The sequence below is a fragment of the Syngnathoides biaculeatus genome, chromosome 7 (assembly GCF_019802595.1).
Source record: "Syngnathoides biaculeatus isolate LvHL_M chromosome 7, ASM1980259v1, whole genome shotgun sequence".
Lineage (NCBI taxonomy): Eukaryota > Metazoa > Chordata > Actinopteri > Syngnathiformes > Syngnathidae > Syngnathoides > Syngnathoides biaculeatus.
Window position 1 is genome coordinate 16,953,692 of NC_084646.1, and position 15,940 is coordinate 16,969,631.

Sequence of the window (15,940 nt, forward strand, 5' to 3'; positions counted from 1 at the left end):
GATATGTATGTACCTCTCTCGGTGTAGTGGGTACATGTTATTGCTGGAAGGCAACTCCTCTGCAGCAGAACCGGAAGAAAGTTAAGGACACAGGATAAAAGAAGTTAAGACTGGAAGGGAAATAAAATTTTACACAAGGGGTTACAAAAATAAAAGTACAACCTCTAAATGAAAGCACCTCTGAAGTTGCACAATTTGGACTTTGATTGTAAACATGGCACAAAAGTCACGACACATTTTAAACATCAGTCATCATGCATAATGTAATGCAAGATTTCAACATATTTCAGCTTGGTTAATGGTCAACTCCACAAGTATACTGTAATTTTGTTTTTGAATGAGTTATTTTGTACTGATAGCCTTACATTAGAAAACTAAATTTAGCTCCATTACAGGTTAACCTATTGCAACATCGGAAAGTAGTTGAAATGGGGTACACACGTTGATACTCTGTCCCGTTCAGTCCAGTATGTCAAAGCTGCTTCGCTATAGCTATTATTGTACACACATCTGTTATAATTGGGCCCTTTTTAACAACTTCAGCTTATGGAATTGACTTTTTTTAAACTGAGTACAACACATAACCACAATCCGCGCAGTTGTCTTGCCTTCAGTAAGCCTCCACACTCCACCAATATCCAAGCAGTGAGAAATAACTACTGTTATTTATTTTGTTATATTATGCAGTGCATAACTTTGTTTGCACTTGCACAACGCTTAATACAGTACATATGACTTCAAGTCTTGCCATTATAATTCATACAGTTTATACATGGATACAGTCTTTAAAGGGGAAGCCCACTCATTGAAAATAATGTATCAGATAGGTCATGTCATTGGTACTGTAACTTTAAAATAAAAATTTTCATCAGATATCATTTAAGGTTGTTTACATCAGCAATTTTGAATGTTCCCAGTCGCTGACATTTTGGGAGTCATGAGCGGATGTGACGTGTCATGTGCTTGGTTACGTTCATACAGTTATTGTCAGCGCTGATTTCTTGGATTTATCCTCATCTGATGAAGAAATAGAAGTATCGGTTGATCGGGAAGACGGAAGAATACGTCCATACAGATTTGAACCTGTGGCTGTAAATGTTGAATATTTGGATGGTTCTTCGGACGGGAATGACGCAGAGTCTGACGAGCGAGCTCCGCCGCCGAAGCTCGGCTCACGGCCTCCGAGCTGCCAAAACTTGGCTCCCGGCCTCCCATACAGATTTGAACCTACGCCTGTCAATAATGTTGAATATTCGGATGGTTCTTCAGACGGGAATGATGCAGAGTCTAACTACTCGGTGGTCTACGAGTGGGACACAAGTGTGTAAACAAAGGCCCCCGGAGATCCGGGCCAGCAGCCAGCAGTCGCGGATGGTTCTTCGGATGGGTATGACGCGTAATCTGACAAGCGAGCTCCGGCGGCGGGCTGCGAGCCGAGCTTCGGCGGGGGAGGAGGCCGTTAACCGAGCTTCGGCGGCGAACCATCCAAATATTCAACATTATTTACAGCCACAGGTTTAAATCTGTATGGACGTATTCCTCCATCTTCCCGATCAACCGATACTTCTATTTCTTCATCAGATGAATATAAATCCGAGAAATCAGCTCTGACAATAACTGTGTACGAACGTAACCAAGCACATGACACATGACATCCGCTGATGTGACTCCCAAAATGTCAGCGACTGGGAACATTCAAAATTGCCGATATGAACAGCCTTAACTGATATCTGATGAAAATCTTTATATTAAAGTTATAGTACCAATGAAATTGTTATTTTCAATGAGTGGACTTCCCATTTAAATTCTGGATGGGAAAAATTAATCTTCATTATTTTCAAATGGCAAATTTGTTTGAACTTTGAACAGAGAACAGAGGATGGCCAATCTCCCAGAACAGATTATGTAAAGAATTTCCACTGTAGTGATCTAAATAGCCTCAAAATTATATTCGCGTACAGTGAGGAGTGTTCACGAGCGTCAGTTAGCGTAACTGCCTCGTCGCATGTGACGTGACTGAGCCATATCAAGTCAAGTTACATTTTCATGTTTTGCCATGTCAAATTTTTGACATTGTTTCATGCTTTTTGCACAACGCCTTCATGAATTTTGATTTTGTTATGCACAAGAGAGCCTGAATTAACGAGAACTGACGAGAAAATGGCAGCACCATGTGCTGGAGATGTAGGAACAATATTTTGTAAAAAAAAAAAAAAAAAAAAAGACCTAGCGACCCTAGTTCTGAAACGTGGGAAATCAGAATCATAACATTTTTTGTGTTTAGCCTTAGCAAGATAAAAGGGGACGTTAATTATTTCAGCCGCTGTGTGTGCCCTACAATTGGCTGGTGAGCAATTCGGGATGCATTCCCTTTCGCACCTAATGATAGCTGGAATAGGCTCTAGCAGATATGCAACCCTAGTGAGGATAAGCACTACAGAGAAGGAATAAATGATAAATTAGTTTAGTTTAATTTTCATGAGGGACATCAGATGTCACATATTTACTTTTCAAAGGCTGAAATTGGAGGATTTGAATCATTTTAAGTTAAACAACGGCTCTAAATTAATCAATTATCAAAATAGTTATTTGATGACCAATGAGATGTCCATTAATCAACTAATTATGAAACTGTTAGTGTACAGTTAACTCAGATGGTTTGTCATCATATACTTGCCCAGTGTATGCAAGATGCCAAAATAGAAATCGTCCCCTTCATCAGCTCTTGGGGCAGAACAGGACTGAATAAATTACTCACACTGCTTAAACAGCCGAATGTCAGTGCTGGCTGACATTTGCCTTGTTGGGACGTGAAGTGGCAGTCACGCATGCAATCTGGTAATGCCTCTCATGTTTGTGGACAAGACTCTGAGGTGACTTAAGAAAGTCAAATGGATGCCGTGTTTGCAGGGGGGGTGGGGGGGCTGACTTGGTTGGTTTGTTTGTTTGTTTGATTTCCTAAGCACAAAACATTAAGAACTAATACTGGATCTTGAACGATCAGTAGGCTACTGGCGAAGAGAAATCACAATACCATTGAAACCTAATCGATTGCGAATGGATTTTGCGTTTGTGCTCATGTGATGGCTTGCTGTTAAGTGGAAACCGGTTTAGCACTGATAGTGAGAGCGTGTTTGAACCAAACTATTGGCAGCAGGTATCAGCCAAAGCAAATATCCACTCTACAGCTGAAGAAACACAGAGCAGCTTGAGCTTCCCCATGCAAATAAACCAAGTATTCACTTTGCAGCAAACGGCCAAGTAGTGTTCGTGTGTGCGCGGTGGATGGAAATAGAGGAATAGAGAACAGGAAATTAGTACAGTTGCCGGAAAACTGAACACACGCGTGATCTCTGCTTGTGGGTTTCATCACATACTGAGAAGTTGGAGCAACATGAACCCATGTTAAAATCACTAAAGTGTTTGACACAGTTAATAATATTTACTTTGTACCTTTCCGTCTATTCTACGTCAGTTACGACCTACGTTTGTCGATGACCTTCTTGGGGTCACGCGGGTGGGGGGTGGGGGACCTTCTTGGGGGTCAAGCATTTAAGTTTACTAATACACCCTTTTCAAAAAACAAAGACAAACGTGCAGATCACGAAATTGCCTGCTATCATTTCGTCTATTGGGCAACTAGAGCCGAGACAACAGCAGAGGAAACATAAAATGTCAAACTTACCCCATGCTAGGAGGATCCCAAAATGAGAGCGGAATGCCGAAAGCCTTTCCACCGAAAAAAAAAAACGTCGATTGCCCAACCTCAGTCCTCGAACTCTTTTTTTTTTTCAGCAGAACTCGCCGCTAAATATTTTTCGGTGGAGGGAAAAATCACTTCCGACTCCCCGTTTTTCTTCCAGCAGGACTCCTCTCTTCTCCAATCAGTTGTAGTCCAAGCCTGTCTCCCTTTGTCCGCGGCTTTCCTCAGCCAACAACGCCGCGCCTTCAACTCCGTGCGTAATTACGCACCGGGAACTGTTGAACGGCTCGGCTATCCACACCGCGAGAACAATGCCGACGAAAGCCGGGAAACAGAGCGCATTCAACCAAAGTTCCCCCGGGACTCGAGCTCCGTTCTTCTCCCGACTCTGCCAAGTCACATTGGGATCGCACTAACACCCATTGGTGGGACCTTGGCGTGTTATCAGCGCCGCCTGCTGGTATTATAGCGAAAAAGCCCCAAGCACGCCGCCCCCTTTTCCATCTCGAATGTTGGAGTGCGGAGTGAAAAAATAAATAAATCTGTATTTACATCCCCCAAATACATCAAATAAAGTCTCAAAGAAGATGTCTATCCTGCGTCTGTAATTTACCTTTATCAATGCAATAAACCTGTCTGAGAGATTATTTGTTTTTTATGTTGCCTGTACTTTGCAACTGAGAGGTGTTCGTCATATTTCTTCTTCTATTTAACGACTTTGGGATATTAGAAAAAGCTTCAGTATGATGCAGTGCAGTTCTACACCACTGCAAACCACTACAGATTGGATAGATAGATAGATAGATAGATAGATAGATAGATAGATATAGATAGATAGATAGATAGATAGATAGATAGATAGATAGATAGATAGATAGATAGATAGATAGATAGATAGATAGATAGATATAGATAGATAGATAGATAGATAGATAGATAGATAGATAGATAGATAGATAGATAGATAGATAGATAGATAGATAGATGGCCCCTTGTGCAAAGTCAAATAAAGGTGACTGAAAGTGAATATTATTTCTGCAACAAGATATATATCATGAAAGTGATGCAGTGAGAGAAAAAAAATCAGACAGCCTTTGACTCATTCTTTATTTAATTTTCACAGCTCATTTCCCTCCTTCCCCGCACATATGAACATTCCAGCTGAAAGATGGTTTAAAAGCATTAGACACACCTTATTAAATATGATTTGGAGATGCCAGTGGCTTTTGCGCTTGGGAGCAAAGCAGAAGAGCAGACTCAACGGACATGGATAAGCAATGAGTGGTTTGTCTGCACTGTTGTTTTTTTTTTTTTTTTTTTTTAAGTGGTTCGGAATGAACAGATCTTGTTGGCAGTAGTCTGGATTAAAGATTGGAATCAATTGGCCTGTGATCACTACTGACATAAGTGTGATGACACAAAAGGGTCTCTTTGGTGATGATGTTAGAAAAATACAAGAAAATCAAAGGCAATGTCATGCAGGAGCTGAAAAAAAAAAAAAAGAATCATCCTGTCATGGTCTATGTCCTACAGTTCCTTTACGGAACTTGGGTGGTGCTTTATGTATCACTTTTTTCCTCTCTCTCTCTCTTTCACTCCAGCAATTATCACCTCCTCACTTGTTCTTGATCAGCACCCATCACTACCTGCATGTAAGGCTGCCATATCCAGGAGTCCAGCGCCAGAGTATTGCCACTCATCCATAGTACACATGTCGTCATCACTTGGCTATCTACATTTGTACTGATCCTCCCGAGTTCTCCTCCGTCTCCATTGTTCCTTCTGTGTTAGCTGCTTCGCTGCCTGTTCCAGCCACGCTGTCAAGCCCATGTTCTCTCCATGTACCGATGGACCACCATCATGCCTCCAAATCGTACTAATGCGCCGCCCTCTAATAAATCCTTCTCATCTACTTTGTCCACCTCCGTCTGCATTTGGGTTCATTTGAATATCATAAGATTGCTAACTCAGACACATCCCTACTTGTGGTTTTACAACAAACTTCATGAAACTCAAGGTATGTCTGCATAAAATAGTCAAAGGCACCATTAAAGTCAGATTCTATTAGTCGTTGTTAAATGTTACTAATAAACCAGTCGTGTACTGTGGTTCCATTAGTGCCACTGCCTTCGACGGGAATATCAAGTTTATCAAGGAAACTGCTTTCAATACTTGTGTGACGATAGGGAGCGTAAACTCGTTTGCTACAATTAACGAGACTTCGCACTTCCGGTGGCAAACAAAAAATAACAAAACGTTTTGAACATTGGTGAACGGATACATATTTGGCAAAATTGGGATAATTTGCCCTCCGGAGAGGTTAGGAATAACTATCTTTTTGCCGTAACTTGTTTTTATTAGGAGTAGAGTACATGTAATCCACGTTTGTGAGAAGAAAGAAACGAGTCCGACTCATCTTTTCACTTTGCTTTACTTTTGCGCCACCGAGCGACCGGAAAATGACAATACAATAGGAACGAGGGCGGATATACTGATGTCGTCACCGTTGACGACAAGTCTTTGCAATCTACCGCTTTGTCCTGTTGGAGTCCCAGGTGCCGTCCCTTTTCATAACTTGTTACTTTTTGTTGAAACAGTACGCCCTGAAAGCGTGTCCCATTAATTTTGTGACGATATCTTGCAAAAATGCTCCATGGGTTCACCCCTCTGCTAAAAGATGGCGGAGACGGATGGTGGGGCTACTCCATCGGCACATTCGCTGAACAGGTGAGTGGGTCGGTGAAGCTCAGGCTAGTTCTCGGAGGGGGCTTGGTCGGTGGAGGTTGGTCAAGCATCGCTTTGAACTCAAGTCGCCGTCACAGCTACAGAAACAACAGGAAACACCGAGGATCGATCCGAACCTCTCATTTTCGCGGACGTTGGCTAGGCCAGTACGAGCATTAAATATCGATTACTATTGATATTAACAATACTGTACACGGTTGTTGGGTTTCAATTGTTTTCAACACAAAACTAGATTATTAAAAACTGATAAATAGCAGAATTTCAAGTTAGGACCCGAGTTTAACGGTTACGGGCAGTTCTACTGAAGTATAGCTATTTTTCACATTAATGACAATTTATTAAAGGTAAAAGAATGAATAGTAAATAATGCAAATAATTACATTATTTGTCAGGGACCAGCTTTTACAAACAAATGTTGGTGTTTTGCAACATTACATTTCTACAGTGTTGGAACTTATGCACAAGGGACGAATACAAATTATCCATCCATCCATTTTTCTTAGCCGCTTATCCTCGCAAGGGTCGCGAGGAGTGCTGGAGCCTATCCCAGCTGTCAACGGGCAGGAGGCGGGGTACACTCTGAACTGGTTGCCAGCCCATGGATAGGTTTCCAATTACACCATCTTGTGTGTCATTGAGGTCAGAGAACACAAGTGATAGAACCTATCATTAATTTATCTGATTGGTCTAAGGGTGTAGCTGACGTCATTGGAAATCAATCCATCGCAGGGCACATAGAGACAAACAGCCGCACTCACAATCATACCTAGGGGAAATTTAGAGTCTCAATGTATGTTTTTGGGATGTGGGAGAAAACTGGAGTGCCCGGAGGAAACCCACGCAGGCACGGGGAGAACATGCAAACTCCACATTGGCGGGGCGAGGATCAAACACAGGTCCTCAGAACCGTGAGGCTAACTCTTTACCAGTTGAGCCACAAATGATATGAATGCGAAATAGAATTGTCACAATAAATTCATTAACTGAGAAGTAATCCATCGTCAAACTTGCTAAGTTAATTAATTCATATGGCCATTGTTTAAAATTAAAATTGTGTAGACACCCAGCAATGAATTTTCTCTGAATGGATAGGTTTCCAATGACGTCACCACCGTCCCAGGATTCCCTTAGACCAATAGCATAAATTAACGATGGAAAAAAACTTCATGCTTCACCTATCACCTGTGTTCTCTGACCTCTACGACACACAAGATGGCGTAATTGAAAACCTATCCATTGTGTTGTCCTTGATGGAAATGGACTTTTTACCATTTGCGTTTAACCAAAATAAGACATTTGTAAGAATGGAAAAAATCAAGACATTTCAAATGAAAGTTAAAACTCTACCACAAAGCGAAAGCCACATATCATTTACACCCAGAAATTCTGCTGGCTTCTCTGGGCCTGAGCTCATCTGAGATGGACTGATGCAAACGAGTAAAGTGCTGTTGTCTGACAAGTCCACATTTCAGATTGTTTTGGGGAAATCATAGTTGTGTCCTTTGAGCCAAAGAGGAAAAGAACCATCGGGATTGTTATCAGTTTGAGGCTTGGGAAAAATGCATATCTGTGAAGGTGCCATTAATGCTGAAAGGTACATGCAAGTTTTAGAGTAACATACTGTATGAAAGCTACGTCTTTTTCAGGGATGTCCATAGTTAGTTCAGAAATACAATGCAGAGGCACATTCTGCACGTGTTTCAACAGCGTGGTTTCATATTAAAGGACTATGAGTACTGGACTGGCCTGACAGCAGTCCAGACCTGCCTCACGGGAACATTTCGAACCGCAAAATATGTCAATGAAGACCCCAGACTGTTGAGCAACTGGAGTTGTACGTCAGACAAGAAAGGAAATGAATCCAACCTATAAATCTTCAGCAATTAGTGTCCTCAGTTCCCGAATGCTAATTAATTTTGTAAAAAGGAAAGGTGATGTAACACAGTGGTAAACAAACTCCTGTTGCATATTTTTAGAAATGTGTTGCAGACAACAACTTAAAAATTTGTGAATATTTGGAAAAAAAATACAAATAAATTAAGTTTATCAAGTTTATCAGTTTGAAAACTCAATGTAAACTTTGTAGTGTATTAACTTGAATATAGGTTGGAAAATAAATCATTATTTTCTCTTTTTATTTACATGTTACACGTGAGTTCATACTTTGGGTACTAACAATGAGCATTTCCCCTATTTTCTGAAATTTTACAAAAAAAAAACAGTAGCTCAACCATAATCAATTTATGAAAAAAAATAATAGTTGGAAGTTGAAAGTAATTTTTTGCAGTAGTTATAGGGATAATCTATAGTTAAAATGTAGTCGAACCTGAAGTTGCCTCAGAAGTACATACTGTATCAAACTATTCTCTTGTCGAGCAGACCTTAAATGGCTGCCTAATTCAGTTGTGAATCTGAAACTTATTGATATGACAAATTTAGGATCCCTTGTTTCACTCAAAGTGCCAAGGCCTTTTTCTCTTGCAGTATGGCTAGCAAGAATAGCCCCCTGCGCTGCACATTTTCAGCTCCCAGCCACAGTACCACTCTCCTCCAGGGCTTGTCGATATTGAGGGCTCAAGGCCAACTTCTTGATGTGGTGCTGGCCGTCAATGAGGAGCGCTTCCAGGTCCACAAAGCTGTTCTGGCTGCTTGTAGTGATTACTTCAGGTTAGTGTGGATAACGGGACGATTTCAGTGCTGATTTACATTTTAAATACAAAGCAATAAGCTGACGCTTGCACCCAAAGCAAAACATTCAGTGCAACTGCATCGAAGGCAATTTGATGGGGAGGAAAAGGTAACGCACCGGAAAATCTCAGACAACCAACAAATTTCAAAATTATATTGTCCAGATCACATTTTGATATGAGTAAGTATTCTTACTGTATGTGCCAAACTTCACAATTACAGGAATGTGCATCGCAGATGTAAACATTGATCATTAAAAACAAATCAGTTCACCCACTTTAACAATTTTTTGCTTACTAATATTACTACTACCGCCAGTAATAATGGTGAGGAACAATCAATAACTTATTTGTAAGAGCATATTTTGCTGATTCATGACCTCATTTTAAGAGCAACTTTATAATTTTGGGGAAGTATTTTTGAAGGTTAATCCCACAAGGAACTGAACCCAGAAAGGAGTATGTCAGGGGTTTTGTGGTGTCCCGTATGGGCAGAGACCACCTTCCCAGGCCAAGAGGCTTATATAAAACCAGGATGAAGCCCTCCTTTGCTTTAGGTTCCTGTATTTAACCCTTGCAAAAAAGAAACAAAATCTTACATTTTCGCTTTTTTTTTTTTTTTTTTTGTCATCCACAAGAATTTCCACAGAGAACAAGCAACAATTTAACAAATCTTATTTGCAATGAACACTAGTAGTGTACTGTCAGCTGTATAATTAGGACCTGGATCTGGTTGACTTGTAGCAATTTTGAAAGTCCTATATTTTGGAGTGTCTCTCTAATGTGGACTGTGACGAAAGCTTTCATATATACATATCTGACAGCTACTTTCTGTTTGACCCAGTTTTGTATCTGCTTTGTCCATATTTGGCTAAGATCGCCCCATTTCCTTGGAATGGTTGCCTCCATGTAAAAGAGTCGCTTGTGAAAGCACACGTGTTTGCTTGGGAATTGAGCGAAAGCTTGAGAAAATTTAATCACTTCATTTCTGTCCTCTGTAGAACATTTTTAAGAAATTTGTGGATGCTTTTAATTCATATTTCACATTTACTTGGGCAGTGTAGAGAAAATATTACTTGGCAAATAAGGAAAAAAAATGAAGAAGGACATGGGTGTCTTTTAGGCAGACTACTGTCCTAGGTTTCCACACAGGTGTCCCAGGTACAAATACTTCAGACACTAAGACTACTGATTGGAAATGTGAAATTCAAATTCAATATCACAGGAATGGACACTGATGACCTGCCAACGTAGGGCCTCTGCTGGCCATCCTCGTGTTGGTCGGTGTTCAAGACCAAGACACCCTGGTCAACTCAGCCAGCCTGCCACATTTCACCCGGCTCCAGCCCAGTTGTGGAAACAGTGGCGGTCATGCTGTGTCCTGCTCATGCTCAATGAGAAAACTTAAACATCTATTGATTTGTGGTATTTCTTTTCAATGTATTTTTATGAGGCACAAAATGCTCATTTTGACACTTAAAGTTGCAATGCAAATGTGTTTTCAACCCTAGATGTTACCCTTTTCTGCGTTACTTTGAGGCATAAACACAAGGAACCAGTAACATTTTATGAATGGGAACAAATTTGGAGCATCAGGTTTGGTGCATTGTGGGAAATCCCTTGGCTGTCTTGGCCAATGGTTTGATTCACAACAATATGTAAAGGATATCTGCCCCTTGCACTAAAACTTGAAGGTTTTATTAGAGAGGAGGCTGATGGCCGACAATCCTAGCTCCCTTACTGTTTTCATATCAATAAGAACTGTGACCTTGTTAAGCAAAGTAGCTGCAGAGTCTGAGTTCAGAAGGAATATGTCCTGAAAGATTGAATATTTGTGCTTGTATTTTTTTGTTGCAGGGCCATGTTCACTGGAGGCATGAAGGAGTCAAACCAAAATACCATTGAGCTCAAGGGTTTGTCCGCCCGGGGCCTGAAGCATATTATAGACTTCGCTTACAGTTCGGAAGTCACTTTAGATCTGGACTGCATTCAAGATGTGCTTGGAGCAGCCGTCTTCCTTCAGATGGTCCCTGTTGTGGAACTCTGTGAGGAGTTTCTCCAGTCAGCCATGAGTGTTAAGACATGCCTTCACATCGACCAGATGGCAACCACGTTCAGCTTGTCTTCCCTCAAGGCGTCAGTGGATGCCTTCACCTTTCGCCACTTCCTCCAAATATCTGAGGAGGAGGACTTCCTGCACATCCCAATGGAGCGCCTCGTCTTCTTTCTGCAGAGCAACAAGTTGAAGAATTGTAGTGAGATTGATCTCTTCCATGCAGCCATCCGTTGGCTCCGGCATGACGAGTCTCGCCGTGCTCAAGCCAGCAATGTCCTCTGCCATGTGCGCTTCCCCCTCATGCGTTCATCTGACCTGGTGGACAGTATTCAGAGGGTAGACATCATGGTGGAGGATGTGCAGTGCCGCCAGTACCTCCTGGAGGCCTTCAATTATCAGATTCTTCCATTCCGGCAGCATGAGATGCAGTCGACGCGCACGCTCATTCGTTCTGATGTTGTGTCTTTCATCACTTTTGGCGGAACCCCATACACTGACAACGACCGCACAGTGAGCACCAAGGTGTACTATCTCCCTGACGTTGCTTCCCGCCACTTCAAGGAGTTGACTGAGATGGATACTGGGTGCAGCCATGCCTGTGTCGCTGTCCTTGACAACTTTGTGTATGTTGTGGGTGGGCAACATTTACAGTATCGTAGTGGTGAGGGGGCTGTTGACAACTGTATGCGCTTTGATCCGCACTTGAACCATTGGCTCCGCATCCAACCAATGCAGGAGGCTCGCATCCAGTTTCATCTCAACGTCTTGAACGGGAAGCTTTATGCCACTGGAGGGCGCAATCGATCCGGCAGTCTATCAACTGTGGAATGCTACTGCCCAAAGAAAAATGAGTGGACCTATGTGGAGCCATTAAAACGGAGGATTTGGGGTCATGCAGGGACTCCCTGTGGAGAAAAGCTGTACATCTCCGGTGGTTATGGTGTCTCTTTGGATGACAAGAAAACTCTTCACTGTTACGACCCGATGGCCGACCAGTGGAATTTTAGAGCGCCCATGAATGAACCTAGAGTGCTCCATGCCATGATATGTAGTAGGGATAGGGTCTATGCTTTGGGTGGACGCATGGACCACGTGGACCGCTGTTTTGATGTACTAGCTGTTGAGTATTACAATCCACAGAGTGACCAGTGGACCACCGTCAGCCCCATGAGAGCAGGCCAGTCTGAGGCGGGCTGCTGCTTACTTGATGGGAAGATATACATTGTCGGGGGCTACAACTGGCACTTGAACAACGTCACAAGCATCGTCCAAGTGTACAACACAGAGACGGATGAGTGGGAGCGGGATTTGCACTTCCCTGAATCATTTGCTGGGATTGCTTGTACACCAATTGTACTTCCACAGACACACGTTGAATACCTGACCTCTTGGCTGTGAAAATGTCAGTTATTCAGACTTATGATTTCGTTCATGCCAAGGACGAGTGGCTGAGCCGACTTCAATTTGAGTATCGGTTGAGCTTCATAGCACAAGACATTTTTACGTGAAGTCCGTATAGTGCTTCACCTCACTTATTATTTTTGTTGGATTTCATATTTTGCTCATGCAACATTTGATTTGGGCCAATTTGATAGAGTAAATATGATTATCGTTAATAGCTACAATTTTGACAAGGTGATCTTTTTCATCAGCATTTATCATGCACGTATTTCATAACTGCATTTTAATTGATAATTTAATTTTCAAATCTGTTTTTAATTCAGAAATCACAGCATGCTTTTTTCTTTTAATTCAGTCATGATCAGTGACAAAGCAACTCGCTAAAGCCGATACCTTGCATGCGTCGCTTTCATTCGGATCAACTGTAGATCAATGACATACTGTGTTTTTACTGAGAAGCACTAAGTCCTTAACTTTTTGTCTTCCTATATTCATGTTTTCTCAGGTCAAATCATATTCAAACTACCGCAATTTCCGCCCTACAGAGCGCACCGGATTATAAGCCTCACGCAATACATTTGTAAAGGAAATACCATTTGGTAAATACATAAACCGCACCTGTGTAAAAGCCGTAAGTGCCCACATTGAAACACGAGATTTTTTAAGAGATAATTTACAAAGAAAGATGGGACACAAAGAGTTTTCAAAGCTAATGCTAGCGCGGTGCTGATAGGACCGGTTAAAAAAAAAACATAGCTGTAAAAATCCCTGAGACGCGACAGCAACACACTAGCACAGCGGTAACGCTAGCGCACCGCTAACAGGGCAGGTTATAAAAACATACCGGTAAAAGTCACTTCGTCAGCACATATATTCCACCGGTCTCACTATTACCTTTTCCACTCGAGTGGCCCCTTGCGGCCGCGAGAAAAAAATGCACAAATTGGCTGCATCATCGCATAAGCCGCATGGTTGAAAGCGTGTTTAAAAAAAAAAAAAAAGTCGCAGCTTATCGGCTGGAAATTATGGTATTCTATTACTACAATTTCTCTGTGTGGACCTGTTGTGGCAGCGATCTGACACATTCGGTCCATGTGAATGTCAGCTCTTAAGTGCTTTTGTCTTGTGTGTGAAGCATCCCCATCTCCTCAACAGCATTTACATTTTATTTTTTGAGTCGAGGTTCCTGCGTGCATTCAAATGAGCTATCATTAATGTCTTGAATTTACATTTTTACTGCACTTTTCAAAACAGATGGAAATGTTATAATACTAATTATTTTTCAGGGAAACATTTGAAAATGGACAGATAGGCGATGACCAAGCACAAGTGGCTAAGGATCTACATTTTATTGTGCACCTTTCCCTGTCAGCCATTACATTTTCAAGTGTGATATAAATGGAGCTCGAGTCAACATATGGTAATGCAATCATTTATCAAAGCTTGACCATGTTTTAAAATGAGCTCTTGAAATTTTGTTTTGGGGTGAAGTAAGAAATTTTAATAAGCAACTTCAGTATGTGTATATATCTACTAATTTTCTTTTCTGCATACAATACAATCAGGTCACTGCATATTCATTACTGTGTATCTTTATTGGAACAAAGTTGGTAAGGATGGAAGATTTTAATATATGTGGATTAATCAATGAGGGAAATGTGATCATATGAGATAATGTAACAATACCTTCAACGCCACTTGCTTTGTTGGTCCTATTTTCAAATTCAACAGCCAAAGACCAAATCATGTAGGGAATGGGTATGGGGCAGTGCAAATTTTTAACAGAAAAAAATAATAGTTGTTGGACTGTCAGCCGCTTTGCTCTGTTCTCCCTCCCCTACACATTTAATAATAGTCCCTGTCCATCATGGCAGTGGTCAATGATGAGATATGCTTGTATTCTCAAACTGATATTTGCACCATGAGTGTGCTTAAATGGTCAAGCCACAAATGCTAAAAGGTCAACAATGGCCATGGAGCTCCATGGAGTGAGTTAAGCCCGAAACAGCTCGAACAGAGAGCTCCATGCCAGGACCACCAAAAAGGCAAAAAATAAAAAAATAGCCAGTGCTCGGAGCCCATCATCCAATTTCTATGATATTTGTTGTCATTGTTGAGTGAGCTGGAGCTTATTCTACCTGAATTGGGGTGAAAGTCAGGGTTCACAATGGAATACTGGAAAAAAAAAAAAAATACAGACACAGTGCTGTACAATGCGGGAAGTGAAAGGAGCAGTGGCCCTGGACAGCCAATCAGGTTTGGGTGGGCATCCAGTAAACGCAATGCAACCACCCAGTATGGAGGTCCTTTGTGCCGAATGCTGGGAATATATAAATATTGTGTAAAGTCCATGTCATGGCTATTATTTCATGAGTCATTCTTTTATTTGTTCATTATTTGCTATTTATGCTGTCCTGTTTGATGCGGTGTGACAATTTTTCTTTTGATGTGACACTGTGTGCGTATTCAACATCGTCAATAATGACATGCCTTCACAGGCAGTGTGTAGGACAATGCAAGTTTCTTTTGCTTTCAGATATAAAATGCAATTGTTCCTCACTGTCTCGTGAGCGCCATCGTGTGAAAGCTTGCATACATGTTCAAACACGTGCTGGCATCTATGCTGACTGTAACCCGTGTGTATTAATGTTCCATCCGTTATTTGCAGATTGTCATTATTCACGGGGGTGTAAGGAACGTAACCCCCGTGAATAACGGGTGAACACTGTGCATCCATCCATTTTCTGAGCTGCTTATCCTCACAAAGGCTGTGCAAGTGCTGGAACCTATCCCGACTTTCATCGGGCAGGAGGCCAGGTACACCCTGAACTGGTTGCCAGCCAATCGCAGGGCACATGGAGACAGATAACAGTCAGACTCACAATCACACTTAGGGGCAATTTAGAGTGTTGCATGTTTTTGGGATGTGGGAGGAAACTGGAGTGCCCGGAGAAAACCCACGCAGGCACGGGAAGAACATGCAAACTCCACACAGGGAGGGCCGGGATTGAACCCAGGTCATCAGAACTGTAAGGCCAACGCTTTCCAGCTGTTCCACTGTGCCGCTAACCCCCCCTCCCCCCGTCTCTCTCTTATATATGTATATATATAAATAAATACATACATTATATATAGACCCACCCATTGCCAATTAGCCTGTTCACTTGTGGGACGTTCCAAAGAAGTGTGTGATGAACATTCTTCAATGTTCTCACTTTTTTGCAACCTGTCCCGGCTTTCTTGAGGAAAGTGTTGCAGCCATAATTTTTTAAATAATTTTAAAATTTAATAATTTATATCTGATCAATTTGAACATTAAATAGCTGAACATGATTAGTAAATAATTGC

General features: G+C 41.6%; 2 protein-coding genes across 4 annotated transcripts in view; one reads left to right on the forward strand and one right to left on the reverse strand.

Annotated features, from left to right (window-relative positions):
* Positions 1–4,147, reverse strand: part of homer3b (homer scaffold protein 3b) — a 43,655-nt gene extending 39,508 nt beyond the window's left edge. Inside the window, exon 1 of the mRNA XM_061824185.1 lies at positions 3,686–4,147. Within this exon, the coding sequence (XP_061680169.1) occupies positions 3,686–3,690 (5 nt within the window). The 5' untranslated portion in view covers positions 3,691–4,147. The remainder of the gene's footprint in view (positions 1–3,685) is intronic.
* Positions 4,148–6,179: 2,032 nt separating this feature from the next.
* klhl26 (kelch-like family member 26) lies at positions 6,180–15,287 on the forward strand. Of its 3 annotated transcripts, XR_009795875.1 has the most exons (4): positions 6,180–6,430; positions 8,933–9,115; positions 10,993–14,012; positions 15,261–15,287. XR_009795875.1 is itself a non-coding variant. In XM_061826047.1 (3 exons), the coding sequence occupies exons 1-3, from the start codon at positions 6,381–6,383 to the stop codon at positions 12,587–12,589; spliced, it is 1,830 nt and encodes a 609-aa protein (XP_061682031.1). In that variant the 5' UTR covers positions 6,180–6,380; the 3' UTR covers positions 12,590–15,247. The 3 variants fall into 3 exon arrangements, 2 of the variants coding, with proteins under 2 accessions (XP_061682031.1, XP_061682032.1); XM_061826047.1 differs by lacking the exon at positions 15,261–15,287 and having other exon boundaries at positions 10,993–15,247; XM_061826048.1 differs by lacking the exons at positions 8,933–9,115; positions 15,261–15,287 and having other exon boundaries at positions 10,993–15,248.
* Positions 15,288–15,940: the final 653 nt, after the last annotated feature.